The sequence below is a fragment of the Populus trichocarpa genome, chromosome 14 (assembly GCF_000002775.5).
Source record: "Populus trichocarpa isolate Nisqually-1 chromosome 14, P.trichocarpa_v4.1, whole genome shotgun sequence".
NCBI lineage: Eukaryota > Viridiplantae > Streptophyta > Magnoliopsida > Malpighiales > Salicaceae > Populus > Populus trichocarpa.
The window spans coordinates 6,974,470-6,989,049 of record NC_037298.2 but is presented as its reverse complement, the minus strand read 5'-3'; the positions used below and the strand labels follow the sequence as shown (position 1 = coordinate 6,989,049).

General features: G+C 32.9%; 2 protein-coding genes across 2 annotated transcripts; both read right to left on the bottom strand.

Moving 5' to 3' along the window:
* Positions 1–3,585: 3,585 nt before the first annotated feature.
* LOC18105251 (3-ketoacyl-CoA synthase 1) lies at positions 3,586–5,464 on the bottom strand. Its single transcript, XM_006375320.3, has one exon. It carries the CDS (start codon positions 5,392–5,394, stop codon positions 3,817–3,819), a length of 1,578 nt encoding a protein of 525 aa, XP_006375382.1. The 5' UTR covers positions 5,395–5,464; the 3' UTR covers positions 3,586–3,816.
* A 2,761-nt stretch (positions 5,465–8,225) lies between these two features.
* LOC7486800 (CBL-interacting serine/threonine-protein kinase 9) lies at positions 8,226–13,472 on the bottom strand. Its single transcript, XM_002320188.4, has 15 exons — positions 13,124–13,472; positions 12,899–12,961; positions 12,731–12,802; positions 12,456–12,563; positions 12,239–12,319; positions 11,894–11,947; positions 11,679–11,804; positions 11,503–11,592; positions 11,187–11,309; positions 10,826–10,933; positions 10,371–10,487; positions 10,156–10,212; positions 9,290–9,364; positions 9,059–9,129; positions 8,226–8,978 (listed from the first exon to the last, which is right to left on the bottom strand). The coding sequence occupies exons 1-15, from the start codon at positions 13,298–13,300 to the stop codon at positions 8,972–8,974; spliced, it is 1,329 nt and encodes a 442-aa protein (XP_002320224.3). The 5' UTR covers positions 13,301–13,472; the 3' UTR covers positions 8,226–8,971.
* Between the last annotated feature and the right edge of the window lie 1,108 nt (positions 13,473–14,580).

Sequence of the window (14,580 nt, the reverse complement as noted above, 5' to 3'; positions counted from 1 at the left end):
AGAAAAAAAAATGACGGGTTTACCTAGAATTAACCGGGTTAACCCATCAAACCAAGTTAACCCGTCAAGCCCAGGATACGTGTCATGAAAGTATGAAAGTCTGATAATTAAATAGAAAGAAAATTAACTTTAACAAACTAAACTAAATGAAAAAAATAACTCGTCAAATCAGGTTAACCCATCAAACCCGAGATTCGTATCATGAAAATCTAATAACTAAATAAATAAAAAAATTAACATTAACAAACTAAATAAAAAAAATTCATAAAAAAATTAAAAAGAAAAAACAAAAGGAAAAAACAATTATATAATATAATACAATATAATTATTATTATTATTATAATTATAATGAAAAAACGTGGGGAAAATTTCAAAAAATGAAAAAAAAAAGTGGGGAAAGCTAAAGTTAAATTCTCAACCAACTCAATATTAAAAAAAAAATTTAACAAAGATAATTTTTTGAAAAAAACATGTGGGAAAACACTGTAGCCAAACAAAAATCATGTAAGGGAAACACTATAGTAATCCATAGTGTTTTTTTTTTTAAAAAAAAAAAGCTACAAAGCTAATCTCTCAACCAGTTTAATATATAAAAAAAACCGACAAAGGCTATCTTAAAAAAAAACGAAGAAGTCAATTTTGGGTAAAAGAAATGAAAAAAAAATGTACAAAAAAGGAAACAAAAGCGGAAAAAAAACACGTGGGGAAAGCTACAGTGTTTTAAAGAAAAAGATAAAAAAATAATAATAAAAAAAAAATATGTAAAAAATGACAATTTTGAAAAAAAAAACTACAAAGCTAGATTATCAGCCAGCTCAATATTGAAGAAATAAATTCGATAAAGATAATTTTTTAAAAAAATATATTGGGGAATTTTTTTTTTTAAAAAAAAACTACAAAGCTAAATTCTTAACCAACTTAATATAAAAAAAATAAAATCTACAAAGACCATTTTGAAAAAAAAAAGAATAAAGAAATCATTAAAAAAAAAAAACAATGTATGAGAATATTATAGCAATTCATAATGTTTTAAAGAAGAAAACTACATAGTTAAATTTTCAACCAGTTCAATATTTAAAAAAAATTAGCAAAGATAATTTTGAAACAAAAAAATTAAGAAAAAAAACGAAACAAAAAAAAGAAGAAGAAATCAATTTTGGGTAAAAAAAAAACCATAAAAAAACATGTTAAAAAAAAACAAAAGCAAAAAACAAAACCGAAAAAAAAACAAAAGCAAAAAAAAAAAAAAAAAAACTGTTGCTACAATGAAAAACCTACGCGTTTTAGAGTTCTTATTAATATTTGTGTATTGCTTGGTTCACAATGAACAAAACAATACAAAATATATAAGACTCTCGTTTACATTTGTTAAATATTTTTTACATTGGTTAGTTATTTTAAAAAAATTATTTATTAAAAAAATTATAATTTACATTGGTTAGTTATTTTTTATTGTTATAATTATAGAAAAAAATATAATAATATATAATCTACCTTGGTAATTAATCTTCTTCAATATTCATTTCGTAGAATATAAAAAATTCTCGCAGTACAATTATATATCTAACAGATATTTAAAAAAACTACATAGAAAAAAACAGAATGGTTTGCCAAAGAAGAAGAAAAATATCGTACCTGGGCCAATAACTAAGTCTACGTGTGCCTGAGTAGGAAGGAATCTTAATTAGAAGCAAAATGGATATGAATGATGAGTTAGTTGTTCATAGCTATGTTCTTTGATTAGTCTCGCTAGTTCTTAAGGACACTCGTTGGAATTCGATCAAATCACCCACCAACACTCAATATCAAATTTCTAATCTGTTTTTCAAGAAAGAATTGTATGAAAAAACTCTTACCTACCTCCTAGACACAAAAAACAAAAAAAAAAATCAAGTTTTCATTAAACCAGACTCTCCTGAAACCATAAATGTTGACTGGCACAGAATTAAATCGTTGCTCATAAACTAAAACAGGGACCTCGCACCTGCTAGTCTGTAATGAATAAGAAGTCAAACTAAAGTGGTAAATACGCATGCCCAGCTGGGAATGTGAAATATCCATGAAAGTATGTTTTCAGCTCGTAGAGATAGATTAAAGGCACAGAGGAAGTCCCTTCCGTCGCGTAACAGGATGTTTTTACCCAGAAGAAAAGACTGTTTCGTTACGCTTCAATTCCCTTGACAAATATTGAGGTTGTCGGACGCGGACGCGGACGCGGGTAATCCTCAATAATAAAGAAAAATAAAAATAGAGTTTTTAGCCATTCTGTTTTCTGCAAGTCTTTGTCTCGATGAATAATCACAAACATATTTATAGAATGTGAGCCGTTTGAGGTCTTTTAAAGATATGTATGCTTACCATTTTGGAGATTTTTAATTTAATTTAATAAATATGTATATAGTATTTAATATCATGTGCTATTTTTTAATTTAAATATTTTATTTTAATACATAAAAAAACAAATACAAAACAACATTTTATACTAGAAAACCCCATTATTGTTAGAAAATTCAATAGTTGAAAGAAATCAAGAATTGACATGAAAATGTGTTTAAGCAATCTATATTGTTAGGATCTTTAACTTTAGTTAATAATTTTATAATATTGATTTTAAAACCTCACTAACCTCTTTTTTTTCCTCATTGACGTAATTTCAAATATTAATTCTGATTAATTAAAATCTAATTATAAATTTATATAGAAAAATGATAGTATCAAGTGATGGATTCTTAATTTGATGTGTTTATATCACCTCAAAAGAATAAGGGGTCACATTCTTGAGATCTGTTGAATAATTACTATCAACTTTGAAATGAAACATAATCAATAAAAAATTAATATGAATTAAAAATGATAAATTATCATCACTAAGTCCTTATTATTTAAACCATTTATCTTCTAAATATTAATCTATCAGCGATGCTTATTTTTTAAAAGAAAAGGAATGGTTTCGTATCAGCACTCTGTCCTATAAAAAATGGAAAAAACATATATAAAGAAAGAAAGAGAGTTGGCCCAAAACAGGGTTAGGCCCGTACTCATGATCTTGATCCCTTGGGCCCAAAATTGGTGAAGTACATGTCATCCACTCCACAAGACGAATATGATCCTGCCTTGACAACCTTTGGCGATCTAATATCGTCGAAATCGAGGATAATCAATTTTGACCTCGCCAACCCTCCTTTTTTTTTTTTTTTTTTATCAATTTTTATACGCATCCCATAAAATTTCAAAGATCCATTTTTAACCTGAAAAGACTTTTCAACAGAGGACGTCTTGAAATAGCTCAACAGGGTCCTCCATTGTTTTCTAAAAACATATTTTCTTGTATTGGTCTGCTCATGAAATTTAAATCTAAAACACCTGAATTTTAAGGAAACAATTCCCTATTAATGGCATACCCAAAAGATCCATCTAGTAACATCGGCCTTCCATGGACAAACACAAAGTGAAAAGGAAAAATAATATATGGTCATCTGTGACATTTTGAAACCAATTAAGTAAATCCATGAGACTAAAAGGCTCGATAATCATTATGGAATGATTAGTCACAAATTGTGGCTACTTGTGTTTTCCCACTACTCTGGAATAGAATATAATATAATATATAGTATTATCTTATCGTTGATTACATGAGTTTTCTCAGCATATTAATACCCGACAAAGATAGACAAATGACAACGATGTCATTATATTTTGACACGAAGAAGGAAGAAAGGTCAAAAATAAAAACACTAAAATCTAAGATCCATAGAGCCACGTCAACATCCAAATGTGCTGCCACATCCATGGATACAGTGCCACCACATACACAATTAGGCAACAGGGACCTTGACCGGGTACCTGTCAATTGAGTCGATCCACGGGTTACCCTTTGACTCACCAGCTGGAATCTTCCTCAGTGCTTTCCAAACCGCACTGTTGCACTTGAAACCCGACCCGAATGCAATCTGCCACACCCGGTCTCCCCCCGAGACCCGACCCTTTGCCTCCGCGTAAGCCAATTCATACCACAAGGAACTACTCGATGTATTGCCAAACCTGTGCAAAGTCATTCTCGATGGTTCCATGTGCCAATCACTGAGTTGCAAATTCTTTTGCATCTCGTCCAAAACAGCTCTACCCCCAGCATGGATGCAGAAATGTTCAAAGGCGAGCTTGAAATCAGGTATGTAAGGCTTAACTTTAGCTTTCAACAGCTTTCTTCTAACAAGTGTGACAAAAAACTTGAATTGTTCGCTTAAAGGCAGTACTAAAGGACCCAGTGTAGTGATATTCGTTTTCAATGCATCGCCAGCTACCGCCATTAATTCACGAGCTAATGACACCCCGACATTTCCTTTACCATCCTCTCTTTGATAGACACATCGGTAGTTTTTATCATCTGCTCCTTTGTGGATTCGAACCGTGTGGACCAGCTGGTACTTGGACCGGGCACGCTCCCGTGCCTTGTTCGAGAGAAGAACAGCAGCAGCCCCCATGCGAAATATGCAGTTGCATAATAACATTGACCTATCGTTACCAAAATACCAGTTAAGAGTTATATTTTCAGTGCTTACCACGACAGCATACGTATCGGGGTTTGCTTTGAGTAGATCTTTAGCGAGGTCAATAGAGATAAGCCCTGCACTGCAACCCATGCCACCAAGATTGTAACTCTTGATATTCGTTCTAAGCTTGTAGTGATTCACTATCATTGAAGACAGAGACGGTGTGGGATTAAACAAGCTGCAATTCACGATAAGGATACCAATATCTCTTGGCTCAACTCCGGTTTTGCTAAAAAGAGCATCTAGTGCACCAAACATGACCGATTCGGCCTCGTACCGGGCTTCTTCCATAGACAAATTAGGTGGCTGAGACGATAATCCTCTTGAGATATATGTTTCTTCGCCAAGACCGGACCGGGTTGATATCCTTCTCTGAAATCGAAGAGTCTCATCGTCAATTGTCCCGAGTTCTTTTGCCTTTTTTAAAATTTTCTCGAACGACGTTTTACGCTCGTCTTCCCGTTTGTAACATGCAAAGTCGACTAGATACACTGGCTTGGACCGTTTAGTCCAAAAGACTGCAAGAAGAAAGAGCAAAATGGCTGAACCGGCAAGTCTTGTGGTCACATCGAAGTCATGAAGGGATTGGGTCCTCCATAATTCATAAAACCGATCTAGTTCTAGACCAGTGAATTGAACAAGTGTGGCTATGAATAAAGGTACAACTATGAGAAACATGAGAATAGCAGGGTTACAAGAGTAGCCATAACCTAACATGACGTATTTGAGCCTAACGGACTGTAGAAAGTCCGGCAAACGTTGACGGATTTTGATAACGGCGGAGGAGTTCTTAAAGGCCATCTCCGCTGTGAGTCTCTCCTTATCCATCTCTACACAATCCATTTTGTGTGTACGTGTGAGTGTTTCTCTCTGTTTTTGTTTTGCTTGTTTGACATAAAATGGTTGAGAGGCATTGCTTGTTTTATAAACAAAAGTCCATAAGAAGCTGGCAGAAATCGGATTTTTTTTTTTAAATTATCACGTAAAATTAAAAAATTTAATAAAATAATATCACATTTTTATTTTGTCACACTTTAAAATAGTGACATTGTCATATTTTTAAAATACGATAACTGCGAACTAATTAACCAGTTCAATACAGTTGTATAACCGATTAATTATTTTATATAAAAATTATAATTTTACTAAAATTATAGTTACCTCACATAAAAAAAAATAGATTAACTCATCAATGCATTAAAATGTTTAATTCATAACTCAAACGTTATATCAAATCAACTATGAGTAAGGCTAATATTGCATATTGACTACAGGAAAGGTGGGATCATATTCTTGAATTTATGGTGATTAGTTTTTTTAAAAAAAAGGATGGAGAGCTCAACAACCACGCATGGGAATCGATAAAAGCAATGAAAACAGCACATCCAATTGTGAGTCCAAAATTTCCATACCTGGATTAGGAAATGTTGGTTACTGTTTTGTTATTGGAAGTGGGGGCAATTACTGTCCCATGTCCATGAGAGAACGATGGGAGGTTTCTTCCAAGTAATAACCTAGAAAGGAGTCTGAGTCTCTCATTTATATATTCCTTTTCTTTTGTGTTTTATATTTACTTTTTAGGGTTTTGAGAGCAAATTTATAGGAAATCACTACACTAATTTTTGTGAGCAAAATAAACATGACAGGACGCGAGATAGAAGTTCATGAGGATCGATCGGAATCAACCTGCTAAACAAACATGTCTGAAAATTGTTCACAGCAACGAGTCAACGTGTAAAAAATAGTGAATACAACAGAAAACAAGGCAATAAGGTGAAGGCCGAATGGGAATGTGAAAGGAAAGGAAAGGAAATGGACGGGGGCTATCAGATCCAGGAGAAGGGAAAAGAAAGCCATGAATAATGGGGAGGATGGTGTCTGGCCTGTTCGGGGAACAATAAATAAGAGGGTCAAACAACTTTTCTGCTAACTTTTTAAACTCAAAAAATCCAACTGTATTTATTTTTATGGTCAAATCGTGTTTTCTTAGAAAATTTATTTTTTAAAAATTTATTTTTTTACTATTTTTGAATCATTTTAATATATTAATATCAAAAATAAATTTTTAAAAATATCATTTTAATATATTTATAAAAAAAATATTTTAGAAACCAATCGTCACCAAAATAACAAACACAACCTAAATTAAACAGGTGACAACATATAGTATAAGAAAGTAGTGTATGATTTATTTATTATTTCTTTCGGTCTGTTGCATGTGTTAATTATATTGCTACTAACAAATCTAAAGTTTAATTTCTTGAAATATAAGGTTTTGTAATTAATAAGATAAATTCTGTGGGTGTAGATTATATTAGTTGGCCATGAGTAATTGAATCTGAGTTTGTAATTTTAAAGGGTAATCAGAATTTAGTTAAATCTTCACAATTTTTTTTTCCTGAGCTTACTATTATTTTTATTTTTATTTTTATTTTTAATATTAGAAGAAGTAGATTAGTTTCCATACAAATAAAAAAGATAAATTATATAAAACTTCCGTAAAAACTCAAGATATCATAAATTTCTGAGAAAAAAAATTATATGCCAACAATCCCAAAACAAATTGTTTGATTTAATTCAGTCAAATATTTTATTTTTCCGAGGTTCCACTCATGAGAAATTAAAATTGACATATGAGAGTCACGTGTACTTATAAAAATATATTTATTAAATAGAAAAACGAATTTGAATAATAATAAAAAAAAAAATTACCCAAATAAACGGAAGTTGTTGAAGAAAACTGTAAAGTAAAAATCCATATTGTAATAGCTACTGTTTTTTAATTTTTTTTAATTATCTTTTACTTAAAAAAACATTAAATTATTGTTTTTAAATGGTTTTTTTTTATTGTTTTGATGTATTAATGTTAAGAATTAAAAAACTTAAAAACTTTCATTTTAATTTTAAAAAATAAGTTTGATCGCATTGTCTAACACTAACTAAACTCACTTTAATTTAAAGTGCATGCGAAATTAATTGCTTATGAGGAAGCATTGAATTTGCCAACCTCACACTATAAAGCATTAAAAAATAACAGTCATGTTGAACTTGATGAGGTGGAGAACTTTATTTATGATGAGATAACTTCTTACAGATGAAGATGAGGTGGTTGAGATTGACAGAGGTGGTTGGATTCGACAAAGCACATGCAAAACCAGCTTTCGGTCGTTCCGTATTTAAAAAAAAAATGATTTTTTTTTAATTTTAAATTAATATTTTTTATTTAATGTCTTTTTTTTTTCCGATGACTTTCTTCTCTTCTCTCTCATCACACAGGGATCCAAACACAAACAAGATAAAGTTTAGGGTTTAAATATAAAATCCTCCAATAATAGAGATCAAATGTGTAAGAATTTGAAACTCTGGGTATCAAGTTGTGGTTTTTTTTTCACGCTTCTTAAATAGTAAAAATAAGATGCATGCTTTTTTCTTAATCCTGGGCCTTATTGCTTTAAGTTTTCCAACAATAAATTAAACCTTTTTTTTCATAAAATTGATGTCTAATTCATAGACGAAACACTTTCAGATACCTTGCACATGCGATGAAATACAAATAATAGAGAATTATAGTGCATAAATCAAAGAAAACATCAAGTGCGAGGATGAAATGACACAAAAATAAAGTTTGTGGATGAACAATATAGTTTATAAAATCTCACAATTTTACGAAATCATAGTTGGAAAAATGATTTTATTAACCTTGCTTGCAACTCAGCATACCAGGCTTCACAATTACGTTGATGTTTCCGATTCCCGGGAAACAATATGCACTCATAAGCCCAAGCATCGTATATTTTACAAGTAATTCTTATGGCACTCATAAGCCCGAGCATCATATATTTTACAAATTTCCTTAGCCAAATCATATAAAACATGCTCTCTTCTTTTCATCGTCTATTTTCGGATTTCTTCAACTGGGGATTGAAATCCTTGTGGGATTTTACTTTCAGTTCTCTAATCTTGGATTTATGAACCACCACGGAGAAAAAACACGGGAGGAAGAGGGAAGGAAAACCACTGGTTCAGTGGTAACAGGTCCGATGAGAGATTTCAATAAATTCCATTAAATAGAACCTCTTGGAACTCACAAGAGCCATCTTTTAAATTCTTCCGTTCCAAATGGAGGGTTTCTCCCATTGAATGGACCATCATCAAGTTCAAAAACCTCGATTTATTCAGGTCAGGAAATGAATGCAGAGTGAGCGAAAAAGAAGAGGGAAAAGGATGAATTGCCGGTGGGGGCGGGGGGGCGTTGCAGGAACAAGGGTCCATATTTTGGGAGCTCCAATTCCAATTCTCCCTACCACCACGCCAACCGATCAAAACTTTTACATTGCATACACTCTCAAATATAATGCGCAATGAGCTAAAACAAATACCAAGAATGAGTAAAGGACTGGACCCAGCAGGAAAGGTTCTGCTATGACCTGAACAAGAGAATCGCGTGTCAATTAAATGTGCACTCCATACAGGCTTACGCACTTGTGTAGAAGCACAGAGAGTTTACCTTAATCCTTCTATAGTTTGATCAGATTTCCAGACTACATCCTTTAAACCTGACGAGAAACTCTTGTAGAACTGCCACATGATAAGAGAAATGTATGCTATATTAGTCAACCACAGACTTGGCCTGCTAAAATTCTTCCATCCTATCCACAAGGAATTCTTTACTTCTTTTTTCATTTTTCATTTTTTTTTTTTTGGTTTCCGACATATAAAAATTAGAATGTTGACATACATTGTGAAACTCCAGCGTATCACCACCAATTTTCCGGAGCTCCACCATGTGCAAAGAGGGAGCTACCTCAAACACCTGGAAGTCCACAAGCAACAAGTTGTCAGCTACCATGTGTGGCATCAAATACTTGAAATGCACAATCATTAGCCCACATAGTTCTGATTGGGTGGGCCAGAGAACCATTCAATAATTGAAATGATACTTGAGGCTTTCAGTTAAGCTGAACCTGGATTGTTAGTTAGAACAAGGTCTAATGGCTAAAAATTTCAATGAGAATAAGCTCTCGGAACTCCTGTTAAACCAACAGTGCAGACAGGAGTACCTTTATCGGTCCATAGCCAGAAGTGGCTGAACATCCGAAATGCAGCACACGACTGAGTGCTTGCATAAAACACAACGGATTTATCATTTTTTTTAACCAAAACCCTGTGATTCACACTAAAGAATGGCTTTGAACACACATTAACATGTGGTCAACATTGATGAGAGAAAAAAAGGACTGCCCAGAAGATGCACAAAAACAAATAAAATCCAAACTACAAAAAAATCAGGAAAAAAAAAAAACAGATTCCTACTAATTGCCGTGTAAGATGTGGGACATGCATTTTCATAACTGAGAAAGTTAGCATGTAATTGCCTTGCATTATAACGTGGACAGACACCTTTTCGTTTCTTTAAAGAGAAGCATAAGACAGTCGTGAGTACTCAAACATGATTGTGAAATTACATATGTCGGGGGTTTGGAGAATATAATATCAACAATGAGGTTTAAGAGCAAGGAAAAACATTATTCTTCATATGTTATAAGTTATTGTTTACTTCATTCTGAAGGGATTCAAAAGTATCATGAATTAACTCAATGTTACCTCAGTTGCTACAGAGAGTTGGCCCTTCCTCCCACCTTTGTCTCCTTTCAGCTTCATCTGGAATAGTTTGGAAATGAAGGCATTCAATTTAGATAACAGAATTATAATATAAAAGCTAGCTGTTTAGGTAAATGTTGGTTAAAAAAGGAGGGACATGGAAATTGAAAGAAAGGAAATTAAAATGCATAAACATAACTGGAGGGAGAAAACTTTACCTTGTAGTTTCGTTTGTCGACATTAAACCCCAGAGGCTTTGCAGCTTCCTCAATTCTAGACATAATTTCATTTGCGGGGCTATGAGAAGCAATACGGGTTTCTCGTTTCACAAAACCCTAGAGCAAACAAAGAGAGGCGAAGAGGAAAACTCAGGTAGCAAAAACGAGCTTTAACTTCATTGGAAAAGAAAGATCAGAGGATAGACGGCATAAAGTAATCACTAATTATCTATACAAATATGGAGAGGGGTTGAGTCAGGACCAATTCAAACTAAGGGCCAAAAGGCTTCATACTCTTAAACAAAAATATAAATGGCAAGTGCATAAACATCGCCTTGGCAAAACCATGCCTTTCCAATTTTCAAAACTTTGCCACCATGATATGTCACTGTCACATTAGTGGCACCACGAATTTAATATTTTAAAAGCAATGAAAGAATTCTAGTTATACATACTGCCTGCTTCCCGAACAAATTCTCAAGGCTAAATCCCTGTGTCTTAGAAATAAGCTCGAATGCATTCATCGACGCAGGTTTCTTCTTCTTTTCTGTAACAAGATGTTCCTGCAAAGTAAATAACTAGAATTAGAATTGTTCTGCTAATGTATTGCCATTTCAGGTTGAATGCATTGTTGGTTTACAATGCCGTGGACACAAACCAAAGACCAAAAAAATCCAGTGCCCAGATTTGAACACAGGGATTAAACATTCTGAATGATATTTCTACACGGATCTGCAGAAGGTTTGGTGCTAGCACACATTGTATTTATGCCTTGTCTAAGGTAAATTAGTTAGCTTTTGTGATTAAAATTCTAACCTTCAAATCATTAAAAACAGCATCAACATCATCTACATTTACATGCTCTTCCTGCTCGAATTGTGGTGGCCTGTATCCTTTCTTGAACCATTCATCTTCTATAATCTCAGCAACTGTTATCCTCTGTGGCAGATGCAATCATGATATTAGTGACTATAAGCATCCAATTAAGACAAGAACAAAGTCATGAGGTATTGCATTAGGTACTTTATAGGCTAATCTCTAATGATGCAACTAACACAAGTCCAGCAGAAAACTCAAAATGTATAAGTAGTATTTGATGTTCATCCAACAAAGAGAGGGATAGAGATCTCACTGTAAGAGGCTCCGGGTCAAGAATACGCTTTATCAGTTTCTTTGCACCAGATGAAAACCAAGATGGAAATGTGAAATCAGCACTGCAGATCTGAAATTACTTTCAGACATGTATTAGTATGTATAAAGAAATTCTCTTGACTTGTAATCGTGAAACAAAAGCTCAATTTTACTTACTTTTAAGTATAAGGCCATAAGACTTGTCTCATCAAAAGGCAAGTATCCAGCCATAAGTACATAGAGAATGACCCCACAAGACCATACATCAGATGCTGTGCCATCATAACCTTTGTCTTTGAGAACCTGGAAAGAAAAATAACATATGCTATCAATATAGTGCAGTAATGCATCATTCCGAGAATTCTATTTCCGCCAAATTAAAGGTGAAATACCTCAGGTGCGACATAATTTGGTGTTCCACATGCAGTGTGAAGCAGCCCATCACCCTAGAATTAGAAAAATAGTAAGAAAAATGTCTGCCTTCATTATTGTATGTTGCAGAAAAAATCTATTTCCAGTCATAAGCTTTGAATAGTTATCAGTTTCTATAATTCAAGAGAACGAGGCCAGAGTCTACATTTACAGAACGTGTATTTGCATAATGTAAATGGTAGGAAATATGCAATAAATCCAAGTATCAAATAACACATTTCTTGAATTAATCCACTTAGAGAAAGCTGATCCTTACAACATAAACCTACAGGATAGGATGTAAGCAACAATCAAATCATGCTTACCTGCAATTGTTGTGACAGTGCACTCAATCCAAAATCCGAGACTTTAAGAACACCGTGTGAATCAAGAAGAAGGTTCTCAGGCTGCAAAATGCAGAGTAGCCATTAGTGATAAACAACCAAACTCCTAGTTGAACGAGGCAGGAATCAAATATATTTCTCGACACATGCACCCATTATCAGAAAAATGAATTTAGAAAATTAAGGAAGTTTGGCAAACCTTCAGATCTCTATGGAAAACGCCTCTACTGTGGCAGTAATCCACGGCATTAATAAGCTGCTGGAAATACCTCCTGGCTTCATCCTCTCTAAGTCTCCCATGCTTAGCCTAGGAGCAAAGGGACAATCAAACACTCCTAATTTTTTTAATTACCGGACACTGCTAACTAATTAAAAACATCATTAATGTACAAGAAAAACTGAAATGAAAATTGGAAACGCGAAACGTAATAATAAATCAGAGAAACTAGCTCAAGCAAAAAATTAATTTCTTACAATCTTGTCAAAGAGCTCTCCTCCGTCAACAAACTCGATAACAATGTAAATCTTAGTTTTGCTTGCCATGACCTGCAAGCAAATCCACAAGTAGCAAAGTAGAGTCAGTCGCATTCATAAAAATTTCAATAGACTTTTCCTTTTTTCAAAAAAACAAAATTTACGTACCTCAAAAATCTTGATGACATTGGGATGTTTAATCAGCTTCATTGTTGATATTTCTCTTTTTAACTGCCAACAAAAATTAAAACAGCACAATCATTTTTCTTAATCACTGGTCTAACATTAATGAATCATCATAATTAGAACATGATATATTCCTGGTTCACACGGTACAGAAACCAACAAAACAAAACTCGATATAAAAAAAATCAAAATGAATATTATTAGAACCTGTTCGACCATCTTGTGACGGAGGACTTGCTCACGATCGAGAATTTTAATGGCAACAACATCACCGGTTTCAACATTTTTAGCGACCTTGACCTTGGCAAAGCTTCCTTCACCTATGGTCTTCCCTAACTCGTACTTACCTACTCGTGTTCTCGTCCCCTGTCCCTTAGCACTCATGATTATTTATTTGTTTGTTAAAAGAGAATGAAATTGTCCGATCAACTACTGACTTCGTTTTTCTTCTTGTTGTTTTATATAAACGGAGTGGCTTTTGTTTGGATCAGAAGAAGAAGAGAGGAGGGAAATTTCGAGGATGGTGCGATTACTGCAGGAGAGATAACGCGGGTCCCTGAGCAGAGAGGAAAGAATATTATTATACGTAATGTAATCTACCACCATTCAATCAAAATATCAATGTTTCCGTGTCTGAATTTTTTTTATATAATTTTTGTTTTTTTTAATGAGTTGTATGGTTATACGATAAATATTGTTTTTTAAAATATATTTTTTTAAAAAAAATTATTTTACCCATCAACCTATAAAAAAAATTAATTTTAACAAAAAAAAAACAGGTTGAACTGAATAAAAAAAAGGTACCAAGAGAGAATTCGGATATGTAGAGCCTGTGAATTTACCTACTCGGCCCTTACATAAGCTTCTCGTATTCTTTCCAAAATTGAATTACAAAATAAGATAAAATAAAGGAAAATAGCTTAATTCCTTACAGGGGTGTTTCCCATACGTTAAAAGTGCCGTGTCATCCTAGTTATCAATAATTAACCTGCCGTTTACTCTTTTTTATGCTCTAACTACACGAAAGGACCTCGTTGAAAGCGTTTATTATTGTATTTAAAAAATATTTTTAAAAAAATTAAAAAAAAATTTAAATTAATATATTTTTTATATTTTCAAATTATTTTAATATACTGATCTAAAAAATAATTTTTAAAAAATAAAAAAAATATTATTAACATATTTTTTTAATAAAAAATACTTTGAAAAACAACCACAATCACACCCTCAAACACGTATGTTTAGAAAATTCATACCATTTAATTTAAATCATCAAATTTAGCATGCAACTTTCCATTTAAATATATAATTTTATATTTTTAAAATCAACCTAATAAACATTATTCATCGTCATTTAAATAAAAAAATCATTAATATAATTCTCAAAACCAATTTACTCTCACTTTTTTTCTTTCTGTTAAAAAAGATTATCGTATGAAGGAAAATCCACACGTGTGCCTGTCACATTTTCACTAAACACATAATAGGGTGGACAAATTAGGCGGGTACATGTGGACATTACGCGTAATAGGGGGACCATCACAAAGACGAAGATAACTGAAAGGCAGCTATTAGATAGAAACTACTTACAATGCAATTTTGTCTTGTTTCAATAATGGAGAACGTCCAGAGGTTTTTAGTCACTCTCTGATGGGGAATTTGTT